At 48.4% G+C, this 11,585-nt stretch overlaps 1 protein-coding gene across 1 annotated transcript; it reads left to right on the plus strand.

Annotated features, from left to right (window-relative positions):
- Positions 1-653: 653 nt before the first annotated feature.
- Trh (thyrotropin releasing hormone) lies at positions 654-2,838 on the plus strand. Its single transcript, XM_008854926.2, has 3 exons — positions 654-732; positions 1,231-1,434; positions 1,822-2,838. Exons 2-3 carry the CDS (start codon positions 1,239-1,241, stop codon positions 2,358-2,360), a joined length of 735 nt encoding a protein of 244 aa, XP_008853148.1. The 5' UTR covers positions 654-732; positions 1,231-1,238; the 3' UTR covers positions 2,361-2,838.
- Positions 2,839-11,585: the final 8,747 nt, after the last annotated feature.

The raw sequence follows: 11,585 nt of genomic DNA on the forward strand, positions 1-11,585 counted from the left end.
ATGTGCCATAGTGCACTGTGGAGGTCAGAGGACAACTTTCCACCATAGGAAATCAAACTCAGGTCGTCAGGCTTGGCAGCAGACTCTACCCACTGAGTCATCTCAAAGCCCTCCAATTGTGTTCTAAAGATGTAGCCCGAGGGACACCAGGTGTGGACCTGTGTTCTGCCATCCCCGCTCCCAGGGAAAATTGGGAGAGGGGAAGTCTTCCCCAAAGCAACACAGTCAAGACCCTTGTCGCTACCCCACTACCCCTTCTTTCTGCCCCCCAGTCCCTGCATGTCTGTCTCGTCTGCATGCCCGATGTGACTGCGAATCTCCTGTGTTTTCTCTCCTTCTGGCCTGTTCTCTCCGGATCTCCGGATCTCCGTCCCCCCCGCTCCCCTTTGTCCCCTAGTTGTATGTTCTCTTAGTCAACAGACCTCCGGAGCTGGGTGCAGCCATCACCCGCCACCAGCTCCGCATCCTGCCCCGCGCCTCCCCGCTAGCTGGCTCCTCGCCTCCCCCGCCCAGGTTTCCGGAGGGCGGGCGGGTCGTCAGCTCTGCCGTCAGCGCCCCTGCCCAGCGCCCGCGACCCCTCCCGGCTGACTTCATCAGAGTGGTGCGGTGCGCGCATAAAAGCCGCGGCGGGGCGGAAGAGCGCGCGACCGGCGCGGGACACCAGAGCGCTGTAGACTCCACCCGGCCGGTTAGCACTCCGCGGCCCAGGATCCCCGAGTCCTCGCCCCGCAGGTAATACCTCCTACCCCGGGCCCCGAACAGGTGGGACGCCTGGCCTTCTACCCCGGGGTGTACCTGCCCAAGCACCTGGAGTGCTGGGCAGTGCATGGAAGAGGTACGCAGGTCCACACCAGGCCGACTGGACCCAGCTGGGAGTTCGAATCCTGACCCCTATGTTAGAAATAGAATGTTCGCCTCGGTAATTAGGATGCGAGATTCCTGGTTTAGACGGAGATAAAAGAGCTTAAGCCTGCAAATAATTAGACTTGCGCGCCCGAATCTCCGCACTAGAGTAAGGAGGCTGGTGATGGAGGGCTGGGGTTAGATGTGCCTGGAGTCTTGGGGACAGCTGTGGCGGCGAGGAGCATCTAGCTTCTGGAGGTCTGGCCGGAGTGGCTGCACCGCGGGGACAGCGCTGTCTCTCTCCAGCCTAGGGGGACAGTGGAGTTCCCCCGCTGCCCGCCGCGGATACAGGTGACAGGTGCTCTTTCCCACTGCCCTTGATCCTAGACACCGCGATGCCTGGACCTTGGTCGCTCTTCTCCTTGGCCTTGATCCTCACCCTGACCCGTGTCCCTGGATCCGGCGCTTTGCCGGAGGCAGTCCAAGAGGAATCTGTCGCGGCTGCCGAGCTTCCCAGCCTGAGTCGGGGAGAACTTGGCTCCTGGCCAAAAGACCTACAGCGGGTTCGAGGGGACCTGGGTGCAGCCTTAGGTGAGTGGGGGTAGGGGCCGGGGCGGGGCGGTGTGGAGGGTTGGGAGAGACCTGTTTACGCACTTTCCTGCCTTCAGAAGCCCCACTGGCCTCCACAACAGGGTAGGAAGGTGTCCAGCCTCTTCTAATAGATTCTCAGTGCTGGAAATACTCACAGGGCAGACCTTCAGAGGGCACAATTCCATGTGGCCCCTCTGTGTGACAGTTTTAATCACTACTTACTAACCACTTTGTGCAAGGGACTATTAAGGCACTTTGCCATTTTGTACTGAAGAAAACAGGTTCAGAGAGGTCAAATGAGCGGCTTGTGGTAACCCAGCAAGAAAGCAAAGACCCAGGGCTGGAAACCAGAAGCAGTGCTTTGGACCACTGACTTCTTTTCTCCAGAATCCCTGTTAAACCACCCCAACTCCCGGCTTATCAAGCGTCAGCATCCAGGCAAAAGGGAGGAGGCAGCAAACGCAGGAGCTGAAGAGGAGATGGATTTGGATTTGGGAGAAGCTGGAGCTTGGGGTCTCCACAAACAGCAGCACCCTGGTCGACGGGAGGACCGTTTGTGGTTGCATAAGGATGATTCGTGGGCACCAAATTCATGGTCACCAGATGGGTGGATATCAGATCCATGGTCATCAGACATAGACATGGTCCAGCCCAAGCGGCAGCACCCCGGCCGTCGCTCTTACCCCTGGGTAGAGTCTGATATTGCCAAGAGGCAGCACCCAGGCCGGAGGCTGGTAGAAGAGACAGAAGAGGAGGGAGAGGGTGCTCTGATGCTTGAGAAACGCCAGCATCCTGGCAGGAGGGCCTCTGCTGACCCTTGTGGGCCCCAGGGAACCTGTGGTCAAGCAGGCCTGCTGGGTCTCCTAGGTGACCTAAGCAGGGTTCAGGAAGCCCTGGAGAAGCAAAGACCTGAAGAAGCAGTATGAGACAGTGAGCCACTGGCGGAATAAGCCCAGGGTCCAATAGTCAGTCTTTAGGCCTAGGCTGTCTTAAATCCCTGTGTGCCCTTTCCCTTAGAGCCCTGTATAGTACCCACCCAATACCCTTCCTTGCTCTCTTCCTTCGGGGACTCCAGAAAGACAGTCAGGAAGCTAAAACTCCATTTTGCCCTACAAGCAAGGGGGCATGTTGCAACCCTACAGACCTGTACCCCTTCTTCTGATATGGTCCTTCCATATCCTCTAAGAGATCTCCTCAAGCTTTGATGTTAAAGTCCCACTGTCCCCTGCCCCATGTGGCAAGACTGCCATTGTATAAATTTCACTCCACCCCCAAGGCTGGAAGCCCAGAGCAGTGTGGTGGGGAGTACATGCGGGGGATATTCAGACATGCCCTGGAGGTTGCATGCTGTATATAAGCCTGCTCTTGTTCATTCTGACGACAATAAAACACATATCCAGGTCATCTGGTTGGTCTTCTGTCTCTGGGTTTTCTCTTCAATGTTCCAAGGGGTATTTGGGACTGCTGGGGATGGAACCAAGGGTCTTGGATATAACAGGCAAGTTTTCTGCCTGTGAACCATACCCCCAGCCCAGAGGACATTAAAACAGGATGGAACTAGGGCTCTCTAACTCTTACAGAGGGAATTAGGACCCCTGAAGGAGGAGGTCCTCCCATCCCCATCTCAGAACACTCTGTGAATGGATAAGAGTCTGGAGTCCATCTGACTATGGAGAGATTAAGGGTTGGCAGAGAGAACTGTCTGCAGTGGAGCCCTGGGTCTGAGACCTGCTCAGAGGCCTGCCTGGGGTCTACCTGACTGGAGAGGTGGGAGAGGCCTGGTCCCACCTGGGTCTGTCACCCACCTGGTTTTGTGGCACTAACCAACAGTCTGTTACCTGGGAGCCTATTATGGGACAGGCATGAATAGGGCACAGGACCAGCATGTAATTAAGAGATGAAAACCAAGGGGCTTCTGAGGCGGGTCTGGGAGGCAGGGTTGGTGCAGGACAAGATAGGAGACTGGGACAAACAGAAGTCACCTGAAGACATTAAATCTAAAACCTTAAGAAACCTGTAAATTAGGCTGGGTGTGGTGGCACTGGCCTTTAATCCCAGGACTCGGGAGGCAGAGGCAGGTGAATCTCTGTGAAATTGAGATAGGTCTACATAGTGGGTTTCAGGCCAGCTTGAGCTACAGGGAGACTCTGTCTCAAAAAAAAAAAAAAACCAAACCAAACCAAAACAAAACAAAAACCCAGAAATAAAACAAAAAAAACCCCCAAACAAACCAGAAACCTGTGAATTAGGCCTGGAGAGATGGTTCAGCAGTTAAGAGCACTGGCTGTTATGTCCCCAGCACCCTCATGGCAACTGACAGCTGTCTGTAACTCCAGTTCTAGGGGATCTGACTATTTTTTGGACTCTGCAGGCATTGCATGCTCCTGAATTTACATACATGCAGGTAAAACACTCATACACATTAAATAAAAAATATTTTTATACCCCAAAATATTTTGTAGATAAAAATATCTGAAAAATATTTTAAAATTAATAAATCAAAGCCAGGTATGGTGGTGTATACCTTTAATCCCAGCACTTGGAAGGTAGAGGCAGGTGGATCTCTGTGAGATTGAGGGCAGCCTAGTCTACATAGTGAGTTCCAGGTCAGCTGGGGCTACAGGGAGACTCTGTCTCAAACAAAACAAAAAAAAAACCCAAATAATAATAATACGGAAATACAAATTAAAGCTGTGTGTGGTAGCACATGCCCTAAATCCCAGCATACAGGAGAAAAAAGCAGGGGAGATCTCTATGAGTTCCAGGCCAGTTGGGGCTATATAGTGAGACCTTGTCTTAAGGGAAAAAACAAAACAAACCAACAAAAAGAAACCTGTGAATTAGCAGCAATAGCAGTGCAGGCCATATGCACGAGCCCTATCCTAACACTGACTTTCATGCCTCCCAGTCTTATGTCTTATTACTATATCCATCTTTCTAACAAGGAAGTCAAGGCACAGGCAAGTGAAAGAAACTTGTCTGAGGCCAAATCTGCCTTTTTCATTGGCCATTTGCAACCTCTTACTGAAGCCATCATCCTACATTCCCTCAGCTTGTTAGTTAGGGCGCTCTCTGCTGGCAGGTGACAGGCTTTTCAGCATTTCTCCACAGCATTTGGCCACTGTATTAGTTTCTGCCATGACAAAAGCAATTTAAGGAGGGAAAGGAAGGGTTTGTTCTAGCTCTTGTTTTGAGAGACAGTCCATTATAGTGGTGAAGTCATGGTGGCAGTTGCAGTCAGAGATGAATGTCACTTCACTAGCTTTCCCTCTTTTTTCCTTTTTATTCAGTCCTGGGACCCCAGGCCATGGGGTGCTGCTGCCCACACCTAGGTGTGTCTCCTAGGGGATTCCAAATCCAGTCAGTTGACAGTGAAGATGAGCCCCATCATCGCCACTTTCTAGCACAGAGACTGATGGATCTGGGAGTGTGTGTGTGTGTGTGTGTGTGTGTGTGTGTGTGTGCGCGTGCGCGCGTGTAGATGGAGAAGGGAAGACTTGAGGGGTCTACAGGGTGCACTTACACCCACTATACCCACCATCTCTATGAATGCTCCCAAGAACCCAGTGAGATTTTGAGCATTTGGCAGGTGAGAAGCCCAGGCAAGGGAATCAACACCGAGACTGGAGTTCTGCCCTGATGTAGCAGTTAGAGAAGTGATAGATCTGGCCTTCTCCTTGGACTTAGCTTTCCATGTCACCAGGATGCCTTCTTTGGGAAGTTTCACACAGCCCACTGTCACTATCAGGGAATGGGGGGGGGCTCTTTGTCCCTGTGTGTACTTTGTGACAGAAAAAGTCTACCATCAGCTTCCCCCTTGAACAAGTGATGAAATCAGTTTGACCCTTAGTCCAAAGGAGATGAACTGACACAGTGGAACTCAGTACCTGGCACTGTGTCTCTGTCTCTCTCTGTGTTCTCTCTCTCTCTCTTTCTCTCTCTCTCTCTCTCTCTCTCTCTCTCTCTCTCTCTCTCTCTCCCTCTCTCTCTTTCTCTCTCTCTGACAGGGTTTAACCATGAAGCCCCAATTGACCTGGAACTCACTGGTCTCAAATTTGTGATCTTTCTGCCTTAGCCTCCCAAGTGCTGGGATTATAGGTGTGAACCCCCACACTTGACTGCAAGTAGAGTCTTTTTATTTTCTGTGTATGTGTTCTGTGTCCATGTACATAAGTGCACTGGTGCATGCAATGCCCACAGAAGCTACAAGAAGGTGTTGGGTCTCCTAGAACTGGAGTTACAGTTCCTTGTGAGCTGCCAAGTGTGTCCTGGGAATCGAACCTGGGTTCTCTGAACAAACCTTTTCTCTTATAAGTTCATTATTAGGCATTTTGTTCTAGTAAAAGTAACAGAATGCTATCACCCCATACTTTACAAGAGTTTGCACCAGGCAAGGTGATAGGACTCACTAAAGATACAGTCCAGGACTAGCAAAATGGCTTGGCCACGTAAAGGCACTTGCTGCCAGGCTGGAGGACCTGAGTTTGATACCCAGGACCCACATTGTGAAAAGAGAGAATTGACCTCTGCAGGTTTATCCTGACCCACACATGTGCACCATGGCATAAAGCACACACACAGACACACTAAACAAATAAATGTAAATTAAAAAACAAAACAAAACATAAAGGCACAGTTCAGTTTTGGAAAACCAAAAGTCAGGTGCTGTTGTTGTTAATATTTATTTCTATATTACCTACATCTGCCTTTGCTTTGAGCAGCTGTGAGAATCTGGCCAGCTCTTCTCCCATCCACCAGCAGCTGCCTCTGCCATCCAGCAAAGTCACCATTTCCTCTGATACTTTCCATAATTAATTCTTTCTGCAAACCTTATTTCGATTAATTATTTGCAAACAGGGGCCTGGTTTGCTGGGAGACTCAGTTCCTGATCCGGGCCTCTTGGGTGGCCCCAGAGCACAGAGGGCTTCCTACCTGAAGGATGTCGGCAATTAGGGTCCATTTCGGTCTCTGGGCCGGAGCTGACAGACCAGGAGAACATCAATTAGCTCGCTGGCTAAATCGTGCTCAGAGGCACAGGTTACCAAGGGGACTGTGGTTGGTGCCAGGATTTAAGTGGCATTTGTCTTCGGGGATCGTCTTTCCTGAATTGCGGCCACGTTCTGGGCTAGGTGGTTATTGGCAGGCTGATTAGGCTTCGTCCCTCATGGAGCGTGACTTCCTAATCGCCAGCTGCTGGGGAGGAGAGCTTCCAGGTACAACGCAGGTACGCCCTGTCTGACGTACTGGAGGCTGGCACGCATCCGGCACTGTGGCTTGAGAGATGGCAGTGAGCATATGCGAGGCCCAGATGCCCTCCCTTGGGAGGGGTTTAAGGGGTCAGGGAGGCTCAAGAGGGCACGGAATCCTGGGACCATTCCTGGAAGGTTGCAGATGCTCTCCAGGGATGCTGGTGGGGAAAGAACACAAAGCGCCTTTGTATGTCAGGTGACACATCATACAATGATGTGGTCAGTCCACCACCTGCCACAGAGAAGACTGTGGTCTCTTCAGATTATGTTACCTAGGGGATGGGGGTGTAGCTCATCCATAGAATGAATGAATGAAAAAAGGAAGAAAGGAAGGAGGAAGGAAGGGGTTAAGGAAAGGTAGAAAGAAAGAGAAAAAGAAAAATAAAAGATTATATTAGGAGCTGATTAAAAGTACATGCCTGGCGTGGTGGCGCATGCCTTTAATCCCAGCACTTGGGAGGCAGAGGCAGTCGGATCTGTGTGAGTTCAAGGCCAGCCTGGTCTACATAGAGAGTTCCAGGACAGCTGGGGCTACAGGGAGATCCTGTCTCAAAAAGACCAAAAAAAAAAAAAGTACATAATGTTCTTTCAGAGAACCCAAATTCAATTCCCAGCACTCACATGAGGGGTCTCATAAGTTTGTTGCTCAGAAACAACTTGCTAAAGTAAATTGGGCTTTAAATATTTTTAAAAACAAGAAGTTTTACCAAATCCCATGGTTCATAAAAACTCCCTTAAGGTCCAAATAATGGCTGGATCCATTCCTCTCATTAATTAGAGTCAAGGCTCCATATGTGTGCGTTCTCCTGCAGGCTCTCTCTGGATTCCAGTGTGACTGGTAAAGGCACACCATGAGCTGGCAACAACCTGGCCATAGAAGAGGGACCCTCTCCTGAATTTCAACCACATGAACAGCCTTCCTGTTTATTTCCTTTCTCCTTGAAGTGTTGTCTTGTTTGTGCCACCTTTTCCAGAGAATTACCCAGGATGACGTCATGCCATGTGGCTTCTCCAGCACATGTATCCTAACCAGACAGTAACCACCCCAACCACATGCTTCTTTGCTATAACAAGCAGGGAACTGTGGGAATGACTTTTACATGTGTCTTCTGTAAAAGAAGGGGGAACTGTGGTAATGGCTTTTACATTATAGACCTGCTCTGAAAAATGACTTTTACCTAACCTTGCAACATAATGTAAACAAGCTCACTGAACCATGTACTCCTCATGTGACCTGGGCATATGACCTTAATACGCCACGACCCTTCCTTGCCCTCCACACAAAATAATATATGAATGTATATATGCATGCTTTACACCAAAGTATTTGTCTCATTGCAAACAATGAGAGAAATTGTATGTAGTTGTATGTGTGTATGTATGTATGTATGTATGTATGTATGTATGTATGTATGGTATTCTAGGGATCAAAGGGTAAAAGACTCTTGGACAAGATAAGGGTAGGTCTGACATATACTTCCTGTGCTAAGTAGCTTTAGTGTCAACTTGACACACCTGGGTTGAGGGAGTCTCAATTAAAGAATTGCTTCCATTGGACTGGCCTGTGGCCATGTCTGTGGGGCACCTTCTTGATTGTCAAATGATGTGGGAGGGCCCAGCTCACTGTGGGTGGTGCCACTCCTGGGCAGGTGGGCCTATGTTGCATAAGAAAGCAAGGTGAGTATGGGTCAGGGGAGCAAGTCAGTAAAGAGTTCCTCCATGGCCTGTGCTCCAGCTCCAGCTCCTGCCTCCAGGTTCCTGCCCTGAGTTCCTACCTTGGGCTCCCTGATGAATGGTGACTCCAGTTCCAGGGAAATCCGAAGCCCTCTTCTGATCTCTGCAGCATTGCACAACACGGGTGCACTCACATACATGCAGGCAATATACTCATACACATAAAATAATAAAACTAAAATCCTAAAAGAAACCTGGGTGTGGTGGCACACACCTTTAATCCCAGCATTTGGGTGGCAGAGACAGGTGGATCTCTGTGAGTTTGAGGTCAACTTGGTATATGTAGGGAGTTCCAGGACAGCCAGAGCTACATAGTAAGACCCTGTCTCAAAGTCCCCTGAAAGCCAGATGTGATAGTGAACATCTTTAGTTCCAACACTCAGGAGACAGAGGCAGGCAGATTTCTGTGAGATTGAGGCTAGCCTGGTCTACCTAGTGACTTCTAGGTCGGCTGGGGTTATAGGGAGATCCTGTCTCAAAAAGACCAAAAACTGGCCAGGTGTGGTGGTACACGCCTTTAATCCCATCACTTGGGAGGCAGAGGCAGGTGGATCTCTGTGAGCTCAAGGCCAGCCTGTTCTACATAGTAAGTTCCAGGCCAGCTGGGGCTACAGAGAGACCCTATCTCAAAAAAGGTCAAAAAAACAGAAAAGACCAAAAACAAACAACAAAATCCCTCAAACCCCTGAAAACTAAAAAACAAATTAATTAAATAAAAAATAAATCTTCAGTTAAAAATAATTATAGCAAATAAAAAAATATTAAAAGTTAACAATGTAATAATTATAGCATCAGTGATGACATCATAGCCATGATGTTCTCACAATGACAAAATCGCCCAGTGAGACATTCCTTGAACAATCGCCACACTAATTATGCATGACTGTAATTCCAACCATTAGTGCTTATTGAATGTAGCTCTAGGCATTCCAACTGGGAGCAGGTCATTAGATCCTCTCTACAGGGAGACTGCGGCACAGGGTTGGTTGGAGACTAACTCATAGGTGTGAGATTTGGGACCAGGTCATCTCTGAAGGTGAGCGAGCAGCTGCAGAGCTCTGGCTCTCTTGCTTTGCCCCCACACCTGCGGTTCCAGAGTTTGCCCTAGGACCCATTGGGGCTCCTCAATGTCTTTACTTTCCTAACGGTGTTTCATGGGAGCCCAGGCTTTGTTTATATTCAACCAAAGCAATGGAGGAATGCTGATGCAGCTCAAAGAAGTGCCATTTTTTTTATACAGTCAGATACTTAATCTGCAAAAAATACAGACCAATGACACTGTTAGTAAATTGCTTCTTTTTGGAAAATGCTGTTATTTTCATAAACATATAGGTAATGATTTATTATTACTATAAACTTTAAAGTTCTAGGGGCTGGTGAGCTGGCTCAGCAGGTAAAGGCTCTTGCTGCCAAGGCTGGTGACCTGAGTTCAATCCTTGGGACCTACACAGTGGAAGGAGAGAACTGACTCCAGAATGTTGTCATCTGACCTTCACATGTTTACTGTGGCAAGTTTGTGCCCTCCACAAATACTTAAAGTTCTAGTTTTTATTTAAAGTATGGGAAAGAGCAATAACAACTCACATGATGAAAGTTCCTTCAGATCACCAACATATTTTGTTGTTCGGCTTTTAAATTTTATTTATTTTTGAGACAATCTCCCTATAGCCCCAGCTGACCTAGAACTCGCTATGTAGATCAGGCTGGCCTCGATCTCACAGAGATCTGCCTGCCTCTGCTTCCCCAATGCTGAATTAAAGGCCACTATGCTGGGCTTCAATAATTTTTTAAAGGATTTTTGTTTGTTTGTTTGTTTGTTATGAGTGTTTTGCCTGCAAATATGTAAGTCTTGCACCATGTAGTGCGTTACCCACAGAGGCCAAAAGAGGGGTATCGGAGCACTTGGAACTGTAGTTAAGGACAGTTGTGGGTGCTAGGAACCAAACCCAGGTCCTCTGGAAGAGCAGTTAGTTCTGAGCCATCTCTCAGCCCCTTTATTTATTTTAAAAATTTTGTATTTTAATTTTTTTGAGACACAGTCTCAATAATTAGCCCTGTCTGGCCTCATATTCACTATGTAGATGAGGATGGCCTTGAACTCACAGAGATCTGCCTACTACTGCCTCCCAAGTGCTGGCATTAAAGGTGTGTGCTACCACCATGGTGTGCATTTTTATTCTATGTGGATGAATGTTTGCCTGAATGCATGTGTGTGCACGACATGTATACAGTGCCCAAGAATGTCAGAAGAGGGTGTTAGATCTCCTAGAGCTGGAATTATAGACAGCTGTGGGTTCTGGGAAATGAATCCTGAGTCCTCTGTAAGAGCAGCAATTACTCTTAACTACCGAGCCACCTCTCTGGTCCCTCTTCAATAATTTTTAAGAGCATAAATGTTTTGAGACCAGAATGATTGAGGACTGTGACATTATCAATCCTAAGAAGAGCTTGCCATTTGGTATCCCCTGGGCAACACCCTGTTGTAAGTATACTACAGACAGCCACCTGCCACATAATGACATTTCAGTCCATGACAGGCTATGTGACCATGGCCAGTGCAGCCTCAAACATCCTATGTGTGCTACACCCTGACTGCATCACTTTTTTGTGTGTGCTTGATTTAGTCTCGTGTTCATCATAGCCCTGAGCATAAAACATACACAGCTAATGTTCCCTAGTAAGAGGTATCACCGAACAGCTGGCCTGGAAGTGAAACTTAAACTGGTTAAGGGCCTGTGGAGATGGTTCCGTGAGTAAATGTGCTTGCCACCAAGCCTGATGACCTGAGTTTAGTCCCTAGAACCCACATGGTAGGACAGAACCTACTCTCACAAGCTGTCCTCTGAATTCTACACCCACACTATGGTACATGCACACCTCCCTCCTCCAAATTTTTTTTTTTTAATGATTAACGGTGGCTGGAGAGAAGGCTCAGAAGTTAAGAGCACCTGCTGCTCTTGCAGAGGACCCAAGTTCAGTTCCCAGACTGACATCAGGCAGCTCAAAACTGCCTGTAACTCCAGTTCCAGGGGTTATGATACCATATTCTCACCTCCAAGGGCACCTTCAGTCATGTGCACATACAGACAAGCAGGCACAGGCACAGGCACAGGCACACACACACACACACACACACACACACACACACACACACAAATAAAAATAAAT

The sequence above is a fragment of the Nannospalax galili genome, unplaced genomic scaffold (assembly GCF_000622305.1).
Source record: "Nannospalax galili isolate Female #2095 unplaced genomic scaffold, S.galili_v1.0 scaffold406, whole genome shotgun sequence".
In the NCBI taxonomy this organism is placed as follows: domain Eukaryota; kingdom Metazoa; phylum Chordata; class Mammalia; order Rodentia; family Spalacidae; genus Nannospalax; species Nannospalax galili.